The sequence below is a fragment of the Carex rostrata genome, chromosome 8, assembly GCF_964058835.1.
Source record: "Carex rostrata chromosome 8, lpCarRost1.2, whole genome shotgun sequence".
Lineage (NCBI taxonomy): Eukaryota > Viridiplantae > Streptophyta > Magnoliopsida > Poales > Cyperaceae > Carex > Carex rostrata.
The window spans coordinates 13,748,035-13,775,174 of record NC_135925.1 but is presented as its reverse complement, the minus strand read 5'-3'; the positions used below and the strand labels follow the sequence as shown (position 1 = coordinate 13,775,174).

Here is a 27,140-nt window from a genome sequence, read left to right as displayed (position 1 = left end):
AGAGGCCTCCCGTGCTACGGCTCAATAATCGACTTTTCAAAATCCTAACGGTCGATCCGAACCGTTCATCTTGTTATCCATATTAATATGTGCTTGGAGACCAAATTTTACATTTTTTGGAAATTTTTTACTATTTTTTTAGATTTATTGAAAATCGCTGTTTTTCAGACAAATCTGGACCATAAAAAACAGCGATATTCAATAAATCTAAAAAAATAGTAAAAAATTTCCAAAAAATGTAAAATTTGGCCTCCAAACACATATTAATATGGAGAACAAGATAAACGGTTCGGATCGACCGTTAGAATTTTGAAAAGTCGAATAATGAGCCGTAGCACGGGAGGCCCCTTAGCTACCCATAGCATATTAGCCAAATCCTATATATATATATATATATATATATATATAGGGTCTGTCTAAATTGCTGCTGGCAGCATTTCGGCAGAGGTGCTGCCGGGGCTATATTTAGCCGTGTGATGTCCAAACAACAAATCCAAACCGTTAGATGTTTAATCTATATTATAATCTACTTGGAGACCAAATTTTACATTTTTTGGAATTTTTTTACTATATATTAAGCTGGTTTGAAAACCGCTGATTTCAGTAAATTTCTGCAGCATTGAAATCAGCGGTTTTCAAACCAGCTTAATATATAGTAAAAAAATTCCAAAAAATGTAAAATTTGGTCTCCAAGTAGATTATAATATAGATTAAACATCTAACGGTTTAGATTTGTCGTTTGAACATCAAAAAATAGAAAAAACAGTGGCAGCACCGCCGGCAGAAATGCTGCCGGCAGCAAATTAGCCACAGCCTATATATATATATATATATATATAGAGAGTATATATATATATATGTATATATATATAGAGAGAGAGAGAGAGATGAACGGTTTGCATCGGTCATTTGGATTTTGAATTTTAGATTTATGGTCCAATGCACAAACCCCTCCATGCATTGCAATGCACCATAGCCCATCTCTCTCTCTCTATATATATAAATATCAAATCAAATATCTATAATTCATAAATGAACGAAATTTGTAACTTTTATATAATCTTATTCGTACGAGAATTTTGTATATTTATTCTCCTAATTAGAACTCTTATTTATTTATTTCTCTACACGAATTATTTAATTTTCTATTCTAAATTTTACGAACTTGTAACGAATTTTCGATTTATTAATCTTGTAACGATTTTTTATAACTGTTTGCTTCCTGTCAGGTGCAATTCGCACCATATATATATATCAATCAATGAATCACTTGATTCTTTGGAAAATCTCCACCGTTCAAATTTTGCTGCATCCAGATCCGTGCTGGATTTATTCCGGGGATTAATTGGGTGCTTCAAGATCCATGCTGGATTTAATCGAAAGGTCTAAACAATTTTATTCCGGGGTGCGAAATTTTTCCGCACTCCCGAATTTTTATTCCGGGGTGCAGAATTTTTCCGCACTTTGAGTATTTTTAATTTTTTTTCAAAAATCTGGTTATTTTTATTAAAATATTTTAAAATTTGGATAAAAATAAAAATGTCGGTTCTTTCAACACCTGGATAATTCTTTCTTTTTCTTTTTTCTAAATTTTCCAGTCAATATGGGTCCATATTTTAACAGAGGTGTTTTAGCTTCATACAGCGCACGTACCGCATTCAGTGCTATTATGATTCAATAGTCCGTGCGCTGTATGTAGTCAAAAATGGTCTGTTAAAATATTTACTCGTCAGTATCGGAATAATACTTGGAGAAGAAAACTTCTGGATATTGTTACCTGACTGAATATTTAGAACTGTCTAAAATTAATTATTGATTTGTTTGTTTAATTATATTCAATATCATGTACTGTCAAATTTCATTTGTTATTACAGTATTATGTCTACTTGGATTATCGCCAAATACTATTTGCAATATAAGGGATGTAATTAAATGCAACAGCTAATAATTTTTTTTAACCCAAAAAAGAAATCCTTCAAATGAAATATTACACAAACAAAATTATAGTGTTGTTTAACATTAGATGCTAAAACTCGTATTGCCTTTTTTCTAAATACGATTTTATCAGTCTTATAGTTAAATTCACTTTTTGTAGAATAACTAGAATAGAAAATTCAAATATTTTTTCTTATTAAAATTTACTATTTCTAAAACAAATTAAAATTTAACAATTATAATAAGACAAACTATTTATTATTTCAACAAAATTCTTATTATATAATCGTTCATTAAAGGAGAAAAATTAATTAAAGAGGCGCAAAGCCGATTTTTTTTATTTATATAAAAAAAAATATAAATTTAAAAAACTAATCAAACCGCTCGTCAATTTCGAAAACTACCCAAACCGGAAAAAAAAATTCCGGTTTCAACACCAATTTCCGGAAAAAAAATTTCCGGTAAATGGATATTAAAACCGGAATAATTTTTTCCAGTTTTAGGGTTTTTTTTTTTGAAAAACCGGAATAATTTTTTCCGGTTTTAGGATTTTTTTTTTCGGATTTTATTTTTTTTATTTTTCAGTTTTTATAATTTATTTATTTTTTGTATTGCAGTATTACAAATATTTAATATTTTTTTTTAAATAGATGGAATACTATATAATTTGATTTATTCGAAAGACTACTACAAAAAAATCCGGATCAACATTTTTCATGTCGGATTTGAAAATGATTTGAAAATACTGATCGTTGAATGCCTACCATTGAACGAAAACTTAAACTGAATTTTTGAGGCACTAAACGACGTTTTTTTGAAATTCTGATGCCTCATTTTTTTCATACCTCATCATACCTCATATTTTATATTTTCGTTTTCAAAGTCCAAATTGTCGATCCGAACCGTTCATCAAAATATTTATACTAAAATATGCATGGAGATGAAATTTTATATTTTTTGGAATTTTTTAAGATAGGTACAAAATCACTGTTTTTGAACCGTTGAAAAAACAGTGATTTTCTACCCATCTTAAAAAATAGTAAAAATTTTTCAAAAATTATAAAATTTCATCCCTAACCATATTTTAGTATGGATATCATGTTGAACGGTTCGGATCGATAATTTAGACTTTGAATATGAAGAAAATGAAGATATAAAATATGAGGTATGATGAGGTATAAAAAAAATGACGCATTGGAACCCTCGTTTAGTGCCTCAAAAATTCAGTTTAAGTTTTCATTCAACGATCGGTATTTTCAAAGTTTTCAAAGTCCAAACAATCGACCCAAACCGTTCAACATGATGGATATTTTAAAATGTGCTTGCAGATCAAATTTTATATTTTTCTAAATTTTTTACTATTTATTAAGATGGGTACAAAAATTCAATGGTCTGAATATAGCGATTTTGTTAAATACTTAATAAATAGTAAAAAAATTCAAAAAAATATAAAATTTGATATGCAAGCACATTTTAACATATATATTATATTATATTATATTACATATACATATATTATATTATATTAATTTTTCTTACGGCCGTAAAAAATCCGGCATAAAAAATGTTGATCCGGATTATTTTTAGCAGTCTTTCAAATAAATCAAATTATATAGTATTCCATATATTTTAAAAAAATATATTAAATATTTGTAATACTTCAATACAAAAAATAAAAAAATTATAAAAACTGAAAAAAAAATAATAAAAAAAAAAATCCTAAAACCGGAAAAATTATTCCGGTTTTAATATCCATTTACCGAAATTTTTTTTTCTGATTTGAGTAGTTTTCGAAATTGACGAGAGGTTTGATTAGTTTTTTAAATTTATATTTTTTTTTTGATATAAATAAAAAAATCGGGGCGCAAAGAGCAGTTTTGTTGTACATAAGAGAGAATCTGCACAGTGCGTTAATTAAGCGGTTTTATTTTTGGAATGACTCAATGGAAGAGAGAGAAGATCAGCCTTAATTAAAGAAAAAGAATGTAGGGAGGGTAAAACAGGAATAAAGAGAAAAAAAACAATTCTACATTTGTGATCAGGTATGCAGCCTGATTCACATGTAATATTCTGCACGGGCAAGGGGGGTATGATCATATGAGGCCTGAGTGCATCTTGGTTTTGGTAACGGTTAGTTAATTATTTTTGTAAATGTGAATCATACGTTAAATATGAATAATGTAAAAAGAAAGTTAAATAATCAATGACCGACAATACTTATACTATTTGTTTATTTTTCTTAGATATAAATGAGAACTGGTGATAATACCAGTTGTTAACGTTGACCAGTGACGGAGCAACTCATTGTTATTTCAAAAGAAATAACAGGAACATGTTATTTTAATTTTAACTGTTCAAATTTTTCTACACAAGAATTTCAGCAAAGAAATTTTGGTATGTACAAATCTCAACGATATTAACAGTTGGAATCAGAATAATAAATTCATGTTATTCCTTAGATTTATTTTCATTGATTGATTGGTGAGTTCAAGCATTTTTTATGAAAGTGTTTGATTGGGGGTTTTGCGGATTACTCGCTTCGCAGCCTCTTCAGTCCGGATTTTTAGAGCCCCTATCAATTCTATCCAGGGACTAATAATTTTCTACTATTAGAGAGGAGCGTAATCCTAAATGGGAAATTAATATCTGTTATTATTCCCAATAACAGGAATCTATTATTACAATCTCGATGTTCAAAATTTTTCATCCAGTATATGAGTGCAGGTTCTGTCGCAACACATTACGAGTATCAGTTATGTCATGTGACTTATGTGTTATTTAAAAATAACATATCACGACACATTATCTAAATTAACTCAGTCAAATTATGTCACAATACCTGACTAATTTTTTAATATTGATCTTTAATTTAATTTATTTTTCAGTGTTTTTCTCTTTTTTTAATATTTTAAAAATATTTTAGGACTAACTTGAAAATATTAATTAAACATAGCTAATTATGTGATGCGATGTAACTAAAAGAGTAAAATATAATAATGTCACACAAATGATCACATTATCTGACTACAATTATGTGATCAAATATAACATAATTAGCCATGTTTAATTAATATTTTCAAGTTAGTCATAAAATAATTTAAAAATAGAAAAAAATAGAAAAACACTAGAAAATAAATTAAATTAAAGATCAATATTAAAATTTTAAAAAACGTACTATGGACTGACCTAAATCAAGGCTTCCCTTTCCTAATTGAATTATGATAACCATTGTCATGGCTCAATACCTCAAAGAGTGAGGCATTTATGTCGGAGAGTAATAATACTACAGATTTTGGACTGGGACATGGACAAAACACATGTCTACCAATGCTATGACAATGGTTATCATAATTCCATTAGAAAAGGGAAGCCTTGATTTAGGTCAGGCCATTCTATTTAATGAAAGGGTTCTCCCTCTTTTTAGAGCACACCCTAAGCAAAGAGTAACCCCTGAAGAAACAACAGGCATTCAAATTGGATTTTTGGATAGCCCACAGGGAGAAAGATGGAGATGCTAATAACACCCCCCCCCCACCTCATGACGGCAGTGCTTGCGCAAGCATTCTCTCTGCTTGATCATCTCCAAGCAGCATCATGAATAAAAATAGTTAATAGCCCCGCCGATCTATTTTATTTGTAGCTTTATTAAAAAAAATAGAGGCATTTGAACCCTCCTCTTTTATCTATGCATGTTTAAAAAATTATGGTAATTATAATTTCCTCCACCTATCCATCCCCCAACTAACTTTCTATTTTAACTATAACTACTATTTCTAACAACCTTTATTTCTTTCCTCTTTCTCCCTTTCTCTTCCATTTTTATTTTTCTCTTTTACCTCCATCTTCTTCTCCAACAATATGTTGAGTGAAAACCGAGCTAATTAAATGAGTTTGAACTGTCAAAACCCCAACAATATGTTGAGTGAGACTATGGTACTATGCATAGTTCGGACTAGTTCTACTATAGAATAATATCTTTATATGAAAATATAATTGCATACTAAATTTTATATTTCTATACAAATTTTTAACTACTTTTTAGATAGATAGATGATTTTCTATCTAAAAAAAGTTGTAAAAATTTGTAAGAAATATAAATTTAATCTACAAATACATTTTTGTAGGACGATCATGTTAAACAATTCATATTGACTTTTAAAATTTAATCTACAAATACATTTTAATCTATAATAGAGACTAATTCACATATTACACATCCTCATTCTAATATGTGTCTTAGAATTATATACACACCGACCATCAATTAATAAATTAATGTGTAAACGCGTCTACAATTAACTTGAATACACGAAGGTTCTCGACACTTAAGACTATACATATGCTTTAATAGTTGGACTACTAATTAATATCAAGTTGCTGTTAGTGGTTAATTAAACACGCTTATTAAGGGACATGGCTACATGAATCCCCCCCTTTCTAACCTAGAGCTTTCAGCGTGTCTGCAATTACTTCTCCTAGAATAGGATTTTATAAATATATTGAAAGAGCTGATTTAGCTTCATACAGTGCACTAGTCATGTATTTTTTCTTGTATTTATTGATTGTGCGCTGTATGAAGTTAAATTAGCTCTGTCAATATATTTACCTAAAAGAAGTGACCATTCAGGCCAGAAAATTTAAAACTATAGGCAATATATTTTCCCATAATATTTTATGTGCCTATGATTAAACATACAAATTGTGAAAGGCTGCAACTATGGCCGGAGGATTCCCACTCAAGTTGTTGCTGTGGTATGTTAATGAACAATTTGTATGATTAAACATACAATTTGTACCACAGGTTTATTAAAGAAAATTGTGAAAGGAATTGTTGCTGTGGTATGCAATCTTCTAATTATATTGTTTGATTAATTTGTAAAATATACAATCATTAAATTTAATGATTTTTTTATATGAGTGAATTTGCAGGTTCATTAACATTATGATTACAATATTAATTTAAAGAATTGAAGAAATGAACAAGAAATTATGAAGATTATAGATAGAATTGTAATATTAAATAGAAAAGTAAAGTAAATTTGATATTATTGATTTCTGGAACTATTCGTTTGGAACGGAAGCAAATCGTTAAGTACATAATATATTAAATGACTATGGTTAACAACTATTTCCGGATGGATAGACAAGCATTCAATATGGAATAAATGATTCTGGTTAACAACTGTTCATAACGGATCAGTTTTGTTCTTTCCAGAGAACATCCAAATAGTTTTCATTCCATATGGATGTCAACTGTATGAACGCTATTCAGGTAACAGATAATTGGGATGAAATATAACATCCATTCGGAACGGGCAGAAATATTATGAATAGTTAGTTCATAATTAAAAATGTGAAAATCCTAATTTCAAATAGTTTGTACTATTTGTTCGAACAAAACTTTACCGCACTGAACAGATTGGTTCAAATACCTAGATCTGAAGCTCCATCTATAAATAGAGTTAATACCCCAACTTCATATTCAAGCTAGCCACCTCTAATATTCAAAAAGTACTAATTATGTGTTCTTGAGAGCTTTCATCTTTGAGAGAGGTTAAACTTCAATACTCTTTTGATAATCTCAAATTCACTTAGCTAATCTACTTCTAAATCTAGTTAAAGTGTTTTGTTCATTGTTCTATAGTGTAGAGATTTACTTTAATGCTCCCTTCGAATAGCCGTGTGACTTCTCGCTTGTAGGGCATTAAGAGCTCACTGGCTCTAGCGTTTGTACTCACCATATAAACAAAGTTGTGTGACGATGCTCTTCGTTAGAACTCCAATTCCAAATTAAAGTGAACATGACATTTTCACATTAAAAAAAGATTTTGGAGCTTGAAGTACAAGGATACACTTCAAAATTTCATAGAAACTTATATGAACGGTCTGGATCTAACCTAAGAATTGAACATCACCGGGTTAGGTACCCGACCTAGCTAATCTAATTATTTTTTTGAAGGGCGCATGTGAAATTTTGTAATAGCGATGCTACTGATGTAAATACCGCTCTGAGTGATCGAATCTGCATTAATTCAAAAGAGCATCTTTTGAGTTAATGCATCTCGACTGCATGATTATAAATAGAGCTTATTTGATCTCTGCCTATAACATAGAGAAGTCTTTGATATTAGTTCCGATTTAATGTGCACAAATCTTAAAGCTAATTAAACGGTTCAGATATATTAAGTCAAAAATTCCTTCTTGAGTTAATACAGAGGATACGAATTCCTCCGCTCCAACTCCAAGATTTACAAACCCAAAAAATGTCAGAGTAGTTTAGAGTTTGAAATTTGGTGGATGGCTCCCACATAAATTAATATATCGAATTCGAATCTATTAAAATATATGCTTTTCCTTAAATCCCGTATGGGTATGGGTCAATTGGCATATTTATTTTTGCGAATACACGCCGACTAATTATTTTAATTTGCTAGTGCCAAGTCCATTATTTCTTTATTTCTTCGTTCCAGCAACGATGTTTTGAGGTTTGACTTTATCAAAGCATTTCTATCTCCGTACAATTGCATCATGATTTTTGTTTTTGCTAAACCAACAACGGACAGTTGCTCCGCTACCTCAACAAATAAAATGCTTCTATAACAAAACGCAAAATTAATAGATATGCAGCAGAAGCTCAGAATTTGTTCAGCAAATGCAAATTAAATTAAAGCTAAGAGTAGGTAAGGTTAATATTCAAATAAAATAAAATAAAAAAGTAATGATTGTTTTTTGTTATAGTACAATTATTAAAAAAATTGAAACCTACCACCACGGTTGCAAGTTGCAGAGCAAGAGTCTTTCCTAACCTACCACTATCAGAAATAGAGGCGGTGAGGGAGACTTTTTCGCGTGTACTCCAAAAATGTATATCAAAACATCATAAACTCTAACTAACTCAGCTTTTAATTTAATAATAATTAATTAATTAAACAAACTGCCCCTGGCCTAGGCTCATTAAGATATATGCGTAGGGATCATTCGGCAACACAAATATGATTAAGATATTAATGTTCAACTGTCTTAGGTTAGGAGGCTTAATTCAGAGAGGTAGAGGTGTCTTAAAGTTCAAGCAAGAGATTAAAATTTGAACAAAAGAAGGAAAATAAGACAAATATCTAATTTATGAATGTTTTCATTTATTTTTATTTATGTTTGAATTTCTAAAACAAAATGAGTCTGTGACGATTTTTTCATTTATAATTTAAAATGGACCAAAGTTTAAATAAAATATTTCCATAATTTATAAAATCATTGCAATTCAATTTATTAGATTTATCATCTAAAGAACAAATAAACTGCACATAAATTTATTTATCCCTGGTCCATTGTATGGAGCATCACCACAACAAAAATATGGTTAATATTTTACAAGCTACAACATCCCTCTTTGGAAAAAAAAAACAAAAAAATGGAAAGCTGAAAAATTATCAATATTCAAGTTATTTCAAACCTTCAAAATTTATGTTTGGCTCATATTTGCCTGGATCTGTTTTTCTCCAAGAAATTGCCCAATAATAGCTCCAAATTGATGGTAACAATTTTTTTTACTATGCGGGCAAATATTTGAAGCCCACAAACAAAATTTGATCTTGTCGCCTAGTAATTAAAGCAAAGACTATTTTTGAGAGCCACCTAAATTTATTACTGCTCGATATCTTAATTACTGTGCAACTCATCCGTTAACAGAATTTCACCTTCTCCTTTTTTATGAACCTGAGGTTTAATTTCTTCTTGATATATGATTTGAGGTGTTCTATGATTCCATCACTAAGCACTTGCAAAAGAAAGCAAAATGTATTTCTTTTTGAAACATTTTTTTATAGCACTTGTAAAAGAAAGCAAAATGTATTTCTTTTTGAAACAATTTTTATAATTCTGGTCCTTATATCAGGAAGCAATTCCATGCATTCATGGCTCTCCTCTCTGACAGTATGGTCTACTAGCTAGGTATGTAACTTTCAACTTCTCCATGGTTTCTATGATTTCAACAAAGTTCGATCGATTCTCTTTTCTGATGAAATATTAGTTGCTGATCTGTGCTTTTTTGAAATGTCATGATTTGACATCTGTAAGAAATTGAAAGAATTATTGTAACAAGTTCTTAGTTCAAAATTTTGCAATTTAAATCACAATTGAACTTGTTCCTTTGTTCTTGCACAGAGTCCTTCAAGCGTAGAATTTAAAAATTACAATTATAATCGCTTTTGGGAATATATAGAAAAGTTCAACAAATGATTCCAAAGTTTTCAACATCTATCTATTTGTTCTCCTCTAAAAAAAAAGCATTTATCTCATGTCATATTCTTATAGGTCCCAGGCGAAAGTGTTAGTTGTCTACTTGTCTTCTCTTTTCCTATTCCTCCACAAATACAAATTTACACGAAGCCTGATGAACACAGATTGACAATTCCACTTTCTGAATAGACGAATAATGTCCATTCACTTTTGGGTTGTAAATGTTATCGAATATTCGAATGGCACTTGAACACATTTTAAATTGACACATAACTGCGTGCTCAATAGTAGTGTCTACACTCTTTGATATATAGAATTTTACAAACTTGGAGCATCTCTATTGTTGGCAAATGGCATCCATTCATTTGTTCTTTAACGAATACAATAGTTTTGGTATACTGGTACTAGTCAAATTAACAAATCAAATGTTTTTGGTCTCATTGGTTTGGTGGGGTCAAACAAAGTGCTTCCAATTTAGGGGCCCATTCAAGTTCTATGACCCTGGACCATATAATGATCTCTTATCCGTGATAAGATAACAATTTATCAACTAAGCCATATATAATTCCAAAATTAATAAACCCTCAAACTTGTCTTTCATACCAGGGACCCATTCCCATGGTAAAAGGAAGCTCCAAATTCTGAGCTTTTATTCAATCGGTATACGTTCACACAAAACCAAATATATCAACATCACTTGTATTTCTGGTGCAGTGCAGTGCATTGTTTTCAATTTGGCACAAACTCTAGAAATGTATTGGCTAGTATATGATCACAGTTAACAAATTTGCTCCAGCCACTGCCCGGTTTTCAAAAAAAAAAAGTTAACAAATTTGCTCAGGAATTGAAGATACGCTTTATTATATTGTTTTGCTTAGGATGGACAAATTTCTATCAATTCTGAAAACGTACCATCAAAAATAGGTATCCAGCAATCGGTTCCTCAAGCAGTTTTTCCTATTCCTTGCTTCTGGACTGTAATAATTCCATTTATCCTTTTACATAGTCATGTTTAATGCATATATATGTATTTTTAAGAGAGGGTTCGAACTTAACCCCATATATAACAGATGCATCCAAGGAATAGAATAGAATAGTGACAGTAGTGGGTTTCCACTGGTACCAAAGTTACCTAATATCGTACCGGTCTATTGGTTTCCATAACGCTGTAACAACTATGAGAACAACGCAATTAATGCTAAAAACTCTTTAGCCATGCAAATTGTTGGGAAAATAACCCATTTTTATTTCACTTTAAAACAGAAAAAAAAAACTACTAGAAATTACAAGTAAATTAAAATCAAATTATGTACAATTTCCCATCACTAAGAAAGACAAGAGGAGCTCATTATGATAAAACCAGAGCTACGCTTTTATCTTTCTCCTTTATAAACCTTTCAATTAAATTCTAATTAAAAGTAAATGGATTCTTGTCTGCCGCCAGAAAAAACAAAGGCGGCTTCGCAACCCATCCACTCGTCATCTGATGAATCCTCATAATTGTATGAATCATATACTGCTTCCTCCTTTTGCTGCACTGGTCTCCTCAATTCATCTAATATCATCTGCAATTTCATACAATCAAATATCTGATTAGTCTTTTTATTCATTAAAGATTGAATTGCTGATTACACTTTTAACTTTTAACTGTTATCAGTTATTACTAATTATAAACTGTTCCATTCAAATTATCTCAATCATAAGCTGTGCATTTAACCCAATATTTACCAATTTGTGTGCTGTAATATAGAAAAGGAAGGTACCAATCTAGAAATAAAATTACCTGATATGCTTGGTTTATACCGTTGAACTGAGTACTGCACTGGCTTCCTTTGCATACGTCTGGATGATACTGTAAATGATATATGAAAAATTGTTAAAAAAATATATATATCGAATATATTGTGAAGCAAAATCACGAGAAATAAATTAGTTTTTATCTTGTCAAGTTGTGATCCAGATTAATAGAGTAAGATGAACTCAGTTTTTAAAAGAAAAATAAAGAAATAAATAAATGAAGAGGGATCTAGGAGAATTTTGCAAAAAGACCCAGTTTTCCTACGAAATCAAAATAATACCCTCACTCTTATTTCGGAAAATCCTAACACGTGAACTATTCATCTAATTCAAATGCACAAGAGAAAAGAACAAATCAGAACTTAGACAAAAACAAACCTTTAAAGCGAGCTTGCGAAAAGCTTTCTTGACTTCCTTCTCAGTCGCACCAGGTCTAAGTCTCAGGGTCTTGTAGTTGTAGTAGTTATCTCCGGTGAGAGTGGCGGAGCACCTGACACTTCTTCTACCGGCGATCGCCGGAAACCTCAAGCCGCTCGTCGCCACTGATGAAGAACCCATCAAAGTCGTCATTTTTCTTGCTTTTTCTCAACGAAAATTACTTCTCAATTGCAAAAGTATCCGAACTCGATTGAGCGAATGGAAAGTTCTCTTTGCGCAGGTTATCAGCTTCTCTTATAATCTTTTTCTCTGAGATGAATGAAAATGGAGATAAGATGGGATGAAATTCCTCTAAAGGGGTGAGAATATATAGGACGAAACGGGTACGGGTATCTTAACTTTTTCCGTTTATGCTCTCCATTTTAATCAATGGATGCGTCCGTTTTTATGAAATTCGTCCTCTAACAGGATTTATCCAGTTACATGAAATGGAGAAATAGAAAGAAGAATGATTGGGTTTGGGAAATGGGAGAGAATGGATCTAATGCTAGCGTAGCACGTGATTCAAGTTTCGACGAGAGGTTCGGTCTTATCCGGAGGTTATTTTCTTGTTTCTTTTTGCTCAGCTTTTTTTTTTTCTTCCGAAATTGAAGGTTTTATCCATACGAATTCGCATCCTCTGAGATATCTCAAATTTTGCGTGACTTTTTGGAAAATCTCAACCGTGCAATATGTTCCGCGCGAATCTCAAAGCTCAAATAATACCGGCCTCCTATGCCACCCCCGAATAGGCACTGGACACGTCGGTCACGCAAAATATGAGATATCTCAGAGGATACGCACTCGGCACTCCTATCTACACGCGGATAATTCTTTCCTTTTTCTAAATATTCCAGTCACTATCGGAATAATACTTGGAGAAGAAAACTTCTGGATATTGTTACCTGACTCTGACTGAGTAATTTGAACTGTATTATTGATTTGTTTGTTTAATTATATTCAATATCATGTATTGTCATTACATTATTACGTCTACTTGGATTAATTTATTAAAAAAAAAAAATCCTTGGAATGAAATAATTATATATTGCACAAACAAAATTAACATTAGATCTAAAACTCATATTGCTTATCTTGATACAAAATGTTTATTTTAATAAACTTTCAATTAAACGATGAACCACCTTTAGCAAAAAAATAAAATAAAATGTCTCCATGAATTTAATTTCTTTCCTTAATATACCGTGTAGACGGATATAATGTAGCTTTAGTTTATATTTATTTTTGCATTTTTTTTTAATGGAAAATTCCGTCCGTTTCTAATGGATAAGTTCAAAAAGGAATGTAAAGAAAGAAAGAAAGAAAAAAAAAAAGCGCTAGATTGAAGGGAAATAGACAAATAGTGGAATATATCCAGAAATTTAAGATTGGATTTGTTTAAATTTCTTGGTGGATCCATGTCAGCTTGTACTATTTTTGGATCTAAATCCTCCTATTAAATTAGCAGCACTAGGAGCCGATAAATCCAACGTGGATCCAACGCGAGCGCGCCTTCTCTTTTCGCCACGTGTGTGGTCAATTTCCCATTGTTCGATTCAAGGCTATAGAGACCAAAAAAAAAAAAAAATCATGGCTGTTAATTAACAGTTAAAAAACCTTCTAACTTCAATTAACTGTTTTACCAGTCGGTTAAAGTTTCCTTTCAATTTAGATTGAAGAAATCTTGCAACATAAAAACATCGTTCGGATGTCAAGTTCAATGTGGTCCGTTCGGTAAATACATGGAGCAGTGAAAAAGTGGAAAAAAAAAAAAAAAAAAAAAAAAACTTTGTTAAGTAATTTCATCTTCATTATCTAAAACCCAAATAAAAGTGGAAAGGTGAAAGATTCGAACATTCTCTCACTGTGAAATTTAATTCTAAATTGGAGTTTATAAAATCTACTTAATTCTCACAAATATGATAAAATAAATCATAAATACCTCTAATACAATGCAATCCTACATATTTAAACCATTTCTCACTTTCAAATTCCTGTTAATCCATTGCATTTGCCTCACTAGACAGTGAGTTCATATTCCACTAGTTCTTGGTTGTGACAGGACCGCTTCCGCATACAATCACGATCGTGACAAGACTGTATCAGCCTACAATCACATATGTGACAGTACCACTTTCGCTTGCAGTCACATTAACAAAAGGTCTAGTTGAACACCAGACCCAATATATACATTCCGATATGCAAGCATATCAGCTCTTGTTCACTTTAGTTATCTATTTAAAACATAAATATACATTTTAATTAATGATGTTTGAATTCAATTTTCGTTTCCTAAAAACCTTTAATATTACATGTCATTCGTCCTAATTTACTATCTAAGCGAATTATCAAGATTTTGACTTGACTGTTTTCGATTAAATCTTATATAATAGATGTTATGAAAACTTTGACAATTTAATTTCGGCTTAAAATTGGGTATCTAACCTCTGTTTCGGTATTACGATGATGAAAGGAATAAATTAAAATAATATAAATGATTTTTACTTGTGTTACCTTAATCCTTATCCTAACCGAAATTTCTGATCAAACATAATAAAAATAATATCCAATTAATTATATGGTAAGTGTGAAATTCTAATATAGGAATATAATTTAATATTGAATAAAGTAGTATATACTATTTGCTGGAAAATAGTTTCAAATCTACAAGAATGTATAGTGGTGAGTAATTATAGAAATTAAGTATTTACTTCAAAATTTTAATACGAAGATCTATCTTTATATACCATCATGTATATCTATATATCAAAATGATTTCTTTATTTAATTTCATTCCAATAAACCAAACGGATCCGAAATAGTTAAAATACAACTAATAACTATTAGTGAGTTTAGACAATTAAACGATACTAAGTAAATACATATAATACAAGTAAACAATATTGTGCAAAAAAATACTGAGATAGTTGGTCTGTAAAATTTAGTTAGCGTTAAAATTAAATCCATTGTAAAAGTTTTTCCGTAACTTAGTTGTAGAATATATTTATATGATAAAAAAAAAAGGCGATGAAGTTGAGAGTTTATTATCCATAACAATAACATTAAGTAAGAGATACGAACACCCTTGTTCTTTTATTTGGTAACAGTTCTAAGTTCTTCTTTTATTAAGAACCTGTATTTGATTCAATGGCAAATGTATATGGCTCTCGTGTGAAATGTTATATGTTCGTAACTCACAAAATGAGAAAATCATCTGTAATATACATTTAGAGATTCAAAGGTGAAGCAACAGACAGATAACACAATAATTAAATATTTCTGCCAATATACATTTGAGAATTCATGGGGATTATGCTGCAAATTTTGAATGAAATAACAAGATTTTATAACACTTTTAATTGTGGTAATTCTCTCAATTTCTTACACAATCGTTACTCGCAGGTTTTTGTGTTTAAACTTTTTAAATATTACTAAGATATTGAAAACTGACGAAAATTTATTTAATTTTCATTATTTTCTTTGCTTAGACGAAAAAAAAGGGTAAATTTCGCCGTAGGTCACTAAAATTTGTTATTTGTCACGAATTGATCACTCAAATTTGATTTGTTCATTTTTAGTCACTCAACTTTGTTATTTGTCACAATCAAGTCCCTCTATACTTTTTCATCCAAAATACTAACGGAATATACTCATTCCGTTAGTATTTTGGATGTAATATACTCATTATGTTAATATTTTGGATGGAATAAGTATATTCTGTTAATTATTTGGATGGAATGGGAATATTCCGTTAAGATTTTGGATGTAAAAATATAGAGTGACTTGATTGGGACAAATAACAAAGTTTAGTGACCTAAAAGGAACAAATCAAACTTGAGTGACAAATTCGTGACAAATAGCAAAGTTTAGTGACCCCTGACGAAATTTACTCAAAAAAAAAATATAGAATCATTTCCTTTTACAATTTCTGGCAACAGGAGAGGTTGCTGATTTCATTACATCTTGAATCTAATCTGCATTTGATTGGATATATTGTACCTTCTCTGATGTGCATAAGAATTCAAAACAATATTTTTTAGTTTTATTTTATTTGTTTATTTGGTCTTACTATTACCTATGATTTGACAATTAGGAGCTTTAATTTGTCAGCAACTAACAAGTAACAAACACTAAAACCTTCTCAAGAAGCAACTTAATTTTGTTCTAATTAGCTCTCACTTTTTTTAACTTGCCAAATGTCTATATACTACATTTACAAAAACAAAAACAAAAAATGCAGCGGGTTAATTTGCATTTTTTTTTTTATTTGCAAGTCAAAAATTTTAAGTGCGAAGAATGGATTATGAAATTGAAAATTTACAAACCTAAAAACAATTGTGGACCATACAAATATATTCTACACAATACAACATGGTTAGATTCATGAATCAAAACAGTGATTCGCTTTAATTTTTTTTTTTACTTTATAATTTCGAAATTTATTTACGTTTGTCTATCTCTTCACTTATTTTTTTTTTCTTTTAACTTTATCATATAAAAATGCGGATTTTGTTCCGGGTGTATTCAATGAGCGATTTTATGTGCAAATATTTTTTGAAAAAAAAAAATGATCTTATCATCCGGTTTATTAAACATGAAACAGTATATTAACAAACTATTCTAAATAATAAAAACCGTGACACCTCTTCATAATTTGATGTGCACAATTCTTCTGGGGATTCTTTTTTCTGAATAACTGACAGTGACAGTTATAATTTTCACTTCCATAGAAACTCGATTTTATTATTTAGAATGGAAGCGTCTAATTGTCCATAGAAACTCGATTTTATTATTAGAGATGATTCGTCGTATTCTTCTTTCAAAAATGAAATCGAATATTGTAAAACAAACTATCGAATCATGTAAGTTCTTAAATAAAAAAATTTAAATCGACGACATAACGAAAACGATCTATATAATTTTGAATTCAAATATCAAATTCAAAATACAAATTCAAATCAAATATTGAAATCGACAACTAACCTGTCAGATCAGATCAAATCAGACTTAAAGTATTACCAGATCAGATCATGAGGATTCACGAGAAACAATGAATCGATAGCAATATAGCTTACCGAATAAATAGAGTACAGTAACGAAGTTTTGGTTAAAACTTGCGGCAGATTTCAAAGAAAAATTTGAATTATCATATAACAAGTTAATAATTAAAACTGAAAAAAAATCTTATATTAAACATTACAATTTAATGCGCACAAACTTAGAGGAAAACACGTGAATAATTATATTAAAATAAAGAAATCCATGTTAGAGCCGCTGAATAGTTTATTAAAATAAAGAAATTCATGTCGGAGAAAACATACCCTTCCGAAGCGATAATGTAATGCAAAAACAGCGTAGACAGAAGTCACCGCCCCGATCTGTAAAGAGCCATCAAATCTGAGTTCGGTACACTTTATTATCCCAAAATCTGAGTTTGATAGTTTGGAATAGTTGCGCGATTGAAGTTAAGAGTTTCGTCGACATTGTGAATTTTCAGAGTTCGAACGATTTGTAGATCCAGAAATTTCTGTCTCCGTAAAACGACAAAGAAATATCGGAAACAAATTGATCGGAGAAGGAAGGTTTTGAAAAGGATATTCAAAAAATGAAATAGAGACACGGAAGGAAGGTTAAATAGTTGGAGTAAGTGGTCAGTTAGAAGTAGGGACCGGTGTTCGTTAAAATTAGTTAAACACGGAGTGAATAGCGCTAGATAAAAAGCGTGGACAGATGGTAGACAAAAGACAGTGATAGAAACCTTTTCTCATTTAGAATCGAATCAAATTGGGTCGGATCTTATTCTCGTTGTCTAGAAATTGGCACTTCTAATAAATAAACAAAAATAGCCTTCCATGCCAAAATTATTCGAATGCAGGAAAAATCAGATGAAGTTATTGCAATTTCTTTCTAAACTGATTATTTAATTTGGACTCTGATAAATGCATCTCAAACAAAATCCCTGAGTGCGTTCTCCATATAGTTTAATAAAAAAACTTCAAATGTTATCTAACTTCCACTTCCAGCATTAATATTCAAATATTTAAAGTTCTGTTTATAATATTTGTAACATCCCGGTATGCATTTTTAGTTATTTTGTACTTATTTATAATATTAAAAAATTACAAGGTTTAAATGTTAAAACATAAAACTTAAAACTTAAAAGAAAAATATAAAAGCCAACGTGGCACTAAGGCCACGTGGCCTCCATGCATTCATCTCCTTAACACCCTTTTAATTTGTTTCCAACTTCATGTGACTCGGTTAAAAAATTAAAAACAGAGAAAGAAAGGAAAAGAAAAATAAAAGAGAAAGAGAGAAGAAAAATAAAAAAATAGAAATATTTTGATTGTATATTCGATTGGAATTTCGGCTACGTTGTGTTAATTCTGAACAAGTGTTGTATCTCGAATTGGATTCATGAATTGATCTCTATCAGGTAACCAGACTTCTCTATAATCTATGCTTTCGATTTGTATGGTTGATTGGGTACTGAATTGGGTAATCAGATTATGATGATATATTTAACTGGAATATAGGGTCTAGATCATGAAATTGTTTTTAATGGATTGGAATACTGAGAATCACTTATTTTAGGGATTCCAACTGGAATGGAACTGTTGTTTATTGAAAACCTAGACCCAACTGATATTATCAGTTAAATATGCATACGTATTCTGATTTTTAATTGTGTGGATTAATCCAATCCTATTGAAATGGTTGTTTACTGTAATTAAGCCAATTATAGAGAAGATGTGTCGTTAAATAACTGGTCACTCGGCTTTGTAGCTGACTTCATATTGTTTATGTTTTCTTTCTATTGTGACGTAGGTTGACAGGACGGCGGATGGATGTGAGGGTGCCGTTTTGTATCGTCGCGTGCCTGACCCGGCCACCGGGGCGTGACAGAATGGTATCAAAGCATTCGTTCCTCGGACTGTGTTTGGGTTCAAATTTTAATTGTTATCACTGTTCTGATTGAATTGAATTGCATCCTGATCTATCTGAAAATAGTTCGACAAGTATCTTGACTTATATCTTTTCTGATCCATATTAGTCTGATAATTTTTCTCATCCATCTGAATATACATTTGGAAATATTAATTCCTGAAATTTGATTGTCTGATATATTTGAATTTGATTGATTATTGATTCATAATATATGTTATTTGTGGTCCTGTTTGATTATCATTTGGTATATAGTCTATTTGACATGAATTTATATAAGTATAGAATTTTAATGTATAGATAAATGTACAGAAATAAGTTCATTTACTTCAAGTTGAATATTTTCTCCGATTGATTAATTTGTACCTGATACATTCGAGTTAATTATCGTCTGTTTTGTCCCGATTGATTTGAGTATCATTCGTTTGAATTTTGGGGACAAAATTCTTTTTGAGGGAGAGAATTTGTAACACCCGGTATGCATTTTTAATTATTTTGTAATATTAAAAAATTTACAAGGTTTAAATGTTGAAAGAAAAATATAAAAGCCAACGTGGCACTAAGGCCACGTGGCCTCCATGCATTCATCTCCTTAACACCCTTTTAATTTGTTTCCATCTTCATATGACTCGGTTAAAAAACTAAAGGCAGAGAAAGAAAGGAAAAGAAAGATAAAAGAGAAAGAGAGAAGAAAAATAAAAAAATAGAAATATTTTGATTGTATATTCGATTGGAATTCCGACTACGTCGTGTTGAAAAGTGTTGTATTTCGAATTGGATTCCTGAATTGATCGCCATCAGGTAATCAGACTTCTCTATAATCTGTGCTTTTGATTTGTATGGTTGATTGGGTACTGAATTGGGTAATCGGATTATGATGGTATATTTAACTGGAATATGGGGTCTAGATATTGAAATTGTTTTTAATGGATTGGAATACTGGGAATCACCTATTTTAGGGATTCCAACTGGAATGTAACTGTTGTTTATTGAAAACCTAGATCCAACTGATATTATCGGTTAAATATGCATAAGTATTCTGATTTTTAATTGTGCGGATTAATCCAATCCTATTGAAATGGTTGTTTACTGTAATTAAGCCAATTATAGAGAAGCTGCGTCGTTAAATAACTGGTTACTCGGCTTTGTAGCTGACTTCGTATTATTTCTGTTTTCTTTCTATTGCGACGTAGGTTGACAGGACGACGGATGGATGCGAGGGTGCCATTCTGTCTCGTCGGGTGCCCGGCCCGGCCGCCGGGGCGTGACAATATTTTAGAATGCTACTCGCAAGCATTTAAATCTCTATCTGCAAGCATTAAATTCTAAATCTATATAGTTTTAACTCCTAACTACTTTTATTTTCAAACCAAAAACGAAAAAATTCATTTCACCCACTTTTTTTTTAATTTTTTCTCCGATCATTTTCATCTATTTTCTCGACGATCTATGATGAATTTTGTGAATCTAAAAATATAAACATTTTTTATCCCATTTTCTCTTTCAAATGAGATCTATGAAGAATAACTTTTGAGTTATATTTGTGTTGTAATTTTTTTCTCACTTTAAATATCTGTGACTTTCAGTTTTTTTTTTATTTTACTTCAAAATAATTTAAACCTCTGTTTAGAAGCCTTCAAATCTTTTGTATAAACATCATGTACAAGCATATAAACCTCATTAATAACGCTTTAAATCTCTAGAATAAAATGTATAAACCTCATGTACAAAAAAATTTAAACCTCAATAATAACACTTCAAATCATATAAACCTCAATAGTAACACTGCATTTACAAAGTTCATGTACAAAGCATATAAAACTTATGTACAAAGCCTTAAAATTTTTAATGATTGTAGACTGAGATTTAAAATCTTGAAAATTTAAAATGCTCATGAGTTTTACTTTAAAAAAAACAAATGACTTTAAAATTATTCAAAAATATTTCTTCATAGATCTTATTTGAAAGATAAAATCGAATAGAAAACGTTTGTGATAGGCCTAAATTATATACATATTCGATCTGATTTTTATCACAAAATAATACCAAATATCTTGTATTTTCAATATAAAGTGAATATAATACACCTTGGATCAAGTTACTGCGTTTGTTTAGTTTTAATTTGTAGGAAATGAAGAAAAATGAAGAAAACCGAAGGAAACTGCTCATTGCGGACACACGGTTTGTGATATGGCCAAAATAAGTACTTAGATGGATTTATGGACGCGCGCCAATTTTAAAAAGATATAATAAGCTATACATCAAAATCCGTGCGGATGCACGGATATCGATGCGGACGCACGGATCGCGATGCAGCCGCACTCTGGTCGCACAGGAAAAGTCCGAGCCTAGTGCGGATCTCGATGCATCCGCAGTGCGGGTGGTTCAGACGCAGTGCGGACGCACTGTAGCACTGTAGCAGATGGTGAAGACGCAGTGCGGATGGGACTGTAGCAGTGCGGGTGGCCTGGCCGCACTGTAGCAGAACGCATAAGTGGAGCCTGAACTTAAAACGGCCATAACTTTTGATTCGTAACTCCGATTAAGGTTTGTGACCACTTTTTGAAAAGCTAGAGAGAATATCTACAACATGAAAAATCAAAATTCTCCCAGTGCGGATGAGATCACCCGCAGTGCGGCCCGCAGCACCCGCACTGGACCCGCAGAAGGCCAAAAATACACATTTTCAACATGGTTTCTATTTTTGACGCAACCTGGACACATTTTTACAGCTAAATATGGACAAGGCATCCTGGAAAAACAATCCAAATATAGCACCCACTGACTCCACTTCCTAGCCTCTAAATTGGACATGATCCTTGGCTATAAAAGAGGGGGTTTATTCTCCATTCAAGGCATCTCACACATTATCTCTTCCTCTTTCATTCTCTCTCTATACACAATACTTAGCGATAAATTCTGGAGAAAAGGAAAGCTTTCAAGCAAGGAGAAGAAGGGTTTCCTGAGCAAGAAGTCGGCAAGATAGAGGTTTTTGATTTGTTAAAGGGTGTAATTACTTCCTTTATTTCATTTCTTCTTACTTTGCCAATTTTTGTAATGGATCTCTCCATGAGGGAGTAGTTCTCTCTCTAGGGGTCTAGGTCAATGCATGAACTTGTTTGATTCTATTTTATTCGGTTATTTGTTTTTATTATGATTGTTTTATGGGATTTGATTGTTAATTTCTGTGATTTATCATTTGTGTTGATTACATAGTTTAGTACTTGAAATCGTGGTAGTCCCGCTTTGGAATCGGTTTGTTAAGCAAAAGATCCAAAGAAGTTAGGATGAGAGGAGAGTACCAAATTATGAACACAAATATCTTAGGTTTTAGGTTAGAAGCGACCGTACTTTGATACCTATAACCGGAACTATAGAAATTAAGGGTTAGGGTTTGGTGAAGAACGACCGTGAAGTCAAACCCCTACTTAGGACACCTATATTGATTAAGTAATTAGTCAATATAGGCTAACAAGAGCTTAATGGGTCTAGATAATTAGGGTGAAGAACGACCGTGAAGTCCGAAATTATCTAGGCACGTTATTAATTCACGACCGTGACCCTTTTTAACACTTTAGGTTAGAAACCTCATCAAATCATACATGAATTCAAACAAATACCGAATAAATAGAGTTAGCAAGGGATTGTAGACCAAAGACCCCTAGATATCTAAATCTTGAAAGCAAATCAATTCCTTTCTTTTACTTTTATTTACAATTATTGTTTCAAACTCCTTTCTTTTGGGTATTGAACCCAACCTTAGGAATTGTTAGAACAAAACCCCCCACAATTTACTTTTATTGCACTTTACTTTATTTTATTTTCTGAAATTTATTACTAAAGTTTAAACTAAGTTTTTATCGTACTCCCTGCGGTTCGACACCTCAAATACTACTTTGATAGAATTGTGCACTTGCAATTTAACTCAAACGTGTGTTAAAGGTTTAAAAAGTACATCATTGTACTGAAACTTTGCACCATACCCTTTGGACGCATCAGTTTGTATTTTTAGATTCATAAAATTCATTACGGATCGTCGAAAAAATAAATTAAAATGATCAAAGAAAAAATAAAACAAAGTGGGTGAAAAAAATCTTTCCTTTTTTGGTTTGAAGACAAAAGTAGTTGAGAGTTAAAACTATCTAGATATGTTTTCAGACAGAAGTTTATATGCTTGCGAGTAACATTTTAAAATGTTATAAACATAGCTTTAAATGTTGGGAGATGATATGAGTACCAGCACTCTCATCCCCCCATTATCCCCCCAATTTTATTTGTTCAATCTCGTCCACATTTCTCATGATCTATAAGGATTTTGCGAATCTAAAATCACGAACGTCTTCTACACAATTTTATCTTTCAAATGAGATCCATGATGACATACTTTCGAGCTCGTCATCACACAAGTATTTATACCTCGTCATTTAAGTATTTATACATAGTATTTTTCACATATGACACTGCTGACATTTAAAAGTATTAATATCAAGTATTACAAGTATTTATATCTATGCACTGAAGTATTTATACCTATGTGGTCAACTATTTTTGTTAGAGAAAGGTTGACGCAGGGACGATTAGGAAAATGTGATGCGGAGATGCGGGGTCCACGATTGGGGATAAATACTTACAAGTATAGGTATAAATACTTGTACGATGCGGTATAAATACTTGCACAATGAGGTATAAATACTTGTGTGACAATGAATCCGAAAGTACGTCATCATGGATCTCATTTGAAAGATAAAATTGCGTAGAATACATTCGTGGTTTTAGATTCGCAAAATTCCTCATAGAACATGAGAAATGTGGAAGATATTGAAAAAAAAACTCACCTCTAAAAACGTGTATGATTCTTCTCCCCATGTAGTTTGAGTGGTCTCTCCATATAGTTATACATGCAAGTATTAATATCTTAATTTGCAAGCATTAATTTATTATCTTCCAAGTATTTTATACTAGTGTTTTGAATAAATTTAATTAAATTAGTTAGTTAAGTTAGTTTATGGGAAGTTAAAATCTGTTTAAGAGATGGGGGTATAATGCGGGTACTGGAGTGTGGGGATTGAAATAATTATTCTTAAATGTTTGAATATTGGCGCTGGAAATGGAAGTTAGACAATATTGGAAGGTTTTTCTGTTAAACTACTTGAGGATGCGCTTGGGTATGATGGCTCAGGGGACCAGAACATTTCTCATTTAATTTATTATTTTATAGAAGGTATTGCAATTTCATTTGAAGTTTGAATAGTTCTTTGTTGACCATCTTTTTCAATAGTAAAGTTGTTATTTCTGATTATTGATAAAAAAAATTTATTAATTGCTACCGCCTCTCTACTTCTATTTCTTGATATTTCTAGTGTAAATTGTTGTTCGTTTTATCCATGTTGCAGCAATCCAAAGATAATAATTTCAGAAAAAAGCAATGGAGATAATGACGACCTTCTTAGAAACTATAATAATGTCACTTTCTTTGATAGCTACATTAATTATACAATGATTTGATGGAAATTCAGAAACCAAATCCACTTAAAATATAATTTTCTTTGAAAGAGGTGGCACCTCCCATTTCAAATAATATATAAAAACAAGACCAAAATTATCGACACAATTTAGAATTTGAGATTAGCATAAGCACATATATATATATATAAATTAAAAGCACTTAATTTCCTTCAATAAAATGTGCCCCTTTGGCAAGTGTGGATTATTTTATGGTACTGCCTATTTATATTTAGAAACTTGACGGAAATGAAATGAATTGAGGGGGTCAACGAATTAAATGATTTTAAGAACCCAAAGTTAGATAAAATCAATGAGCTAAATATAATACCCACCGGGCACCGGTCATATATTTTTAATATATTAATGTGTACACGAAGGTTCTCAACATTTGACTATATATACAGATCACACGCTTTAACGGTTCGACTAATATAAATTAATTAATTAATATCAAGTTGCTGTCTAGAGGTTAATTAAACACGCTTAAAAGGACATCTAAAGTTTTGTGCCCCAATCATGTTGCTGTCAAGTTTTGTGCCCCAATCATGTTCCACGTCTCTATCTCCGTTTACAATATTCAAACAGTCGATCCGAACCATTCATCTTGTTCTACATATTAAAATGTGTTTAGAGACCAAATTTTATATTTTTTGGAATTTTTTTACTATTTTTTTAGATAGGTACAAAATCACTGTTTTTGGATGATCCAGATGCAGTGATTTTTTACCTATCTAAAAAAATAGTAAAAAAATTCCAAAAAATATAAAATTTGGTCTCTAAGTACATTTTAATATGTAGAACAAGATGAACGGTTAGGATTGATTATTTGAACTTTGTAAATGAAGATAGAGACGTGGAGTATGATTGGAGCACAAAACCAATGGTGCATTTTAACCCTACTCTATATATATATATATATATATTGACATATGCCTATAAGTCATTTTTTCGTTTTCAAAATTCAAAAAGTTGATCTAAACCGTTAGATATGATCTCTATATTGAAATGTGCTTGGAGATAAAATTTTACATTTTTCTGAATTTTTTTACTATTTATTAAGCCACTTTGAAAATCGCTGATCCAACGGTGGCTTAACAAAATAGTAAAATCAGAAGCCACCGTTGAATCAGTAATTTTCAAAGCGGCTTAATAAATAGTAAAAAAAATTCAGAAAAATATAAAATTCGGTTTCCAAGCACATTTCAATATAGATATCACATCTAACGGTTTAGATCAATTTTTTAAATTTGAAAAACAAAAAAAAGACTTATAAGCATATACCCATATGTTTATGTAAGTAGCGTATCCAACCTGTGTGTGTGTGTGTGTGGCGTTGACCGAAGAAGCACTGTGGAACGTTTCATTTTCAAAGCGAATGGATCAAGTCTCATACAGTTTTTATCATGACATGAGGGTTGCATTTTGTGAAATTTTCCAAAGCGTGTTCATTTTCACAAAGAGCATCAAGTCTCCACATACTGACAAATTAATTATTCGGGTTCGATTTGACAAGATTAAAAATTCGTGATTCAGAAATAATTCGGATATACTTTGGGAATGATTCAGAATTATCCATATCAGAGATCTCAGTCCTGCAAGAGAGCAAACAAAAAGGTTATGGAAAAAAGTTCGCGAATAATTCGAAAAATTTGAAAAAAAATCGTAAAATTTACGAAACCGAATAATTCGGCATTCAGTTCGGCATCACAAAAAAATGAATTATTCGAGTTTAATTCGCTAATTTTGTGACTATGGTCCCTCTCCCCACCTACTATTTTTGTCATCATTTTTTTTTGTAAAATTTATAATAAAATTGAACAGGTTTTTGCGTTATGCAATAATTAAATTTGTATTATGCAACATCTAAGTGTATATTATGTAATGATTAGGTGTCTGTTTAGAGTGATCCAGTAATAAGTATGAAAATTTATATACAATAATTAAATGTGCATTTTAATCAAATGTACATTGTAAGTGCGTATTATTTAATATCAATTAATTAAAAAATGAGCGCAGTTTTTCATTTAGAAAGATTCATTTATTAATATCAATTTGAAAAAATATAAAGGAAAGAGACCGAATTTACTGTACTTCATGAGCTTCTTGATTTTTCTTTTACAGATAAATTATCTTGGACATTTTCAAATAGATTAATATATAATATCTATAGGAAAATATATTTTTTATTGATTTTTCTTTTACAGATAAATTATCTTGAACATTAAATACACCTTCCTGCTCCCGTATATATTTTTTTAGATGCTAACGATGAAATAAATCCGTAGAATTTTTGTACCAATAAAATA

General features: G+C 31.0%; 1 protein-coding gene across 1 annotated transcript; it reads right to left on the bottom strand.

Annotated features, from left to right (window-relative positions):
* Nucleotides 1-11,392: 11,392 nt before the first annotated feature.
* On the bottom strand, nt 11,393-12,906 carry LOC144557978 (uncharacterized). The gene is made up of 3 exons (XM_078306664.1): nt 12,346-12,906; nt 11,954-12,022; nt 11,393-11,735 (listed from the first exon to the last, which is right to left on the bottom strand). The coding sequence occupies exons 1-3, from the start codon at nt 12,535-12,537 to the stop codon at nt 11,583-11,585; spliced, it is 414 nt and encodes a 137-aa protein (XP_078162790.1). The 5' UTR covers nt 12,538-12,906; the 3' UTR covers nt 11,393-11,582.
* Between the last annotated feature and the right edge of the window lie 14,234 nt (nt 12,907-27,140).

What these genes read in the sequence shown, in the direction of transcription:
- LOC144557978 (XM_078306664.1), bottom strand. Translation starts at nt 12,537, where the DNA reads ATGACGACTTTGATGGGTTCTTCATCAGTGGCGACGAGCGGCTTGAGG. An exon ending in TTCGCAAGCTCGCTTTAAAG is followed by an intron (nt 12,023 to 12,345) that starts GTTTGTTTTTGT and finishes TATCATTTACAG; the next exon opens with TATCATCCAGACGTATGCAA. An exon ending in GTATAAACCAAGCATATCAG is followed by an intron (nt 11,736 to 11,953) that starts GTAATTTTATTT and finishes ATGAAATTGCAG; the next exon opens with ATGATATTAGATGAATTGAG.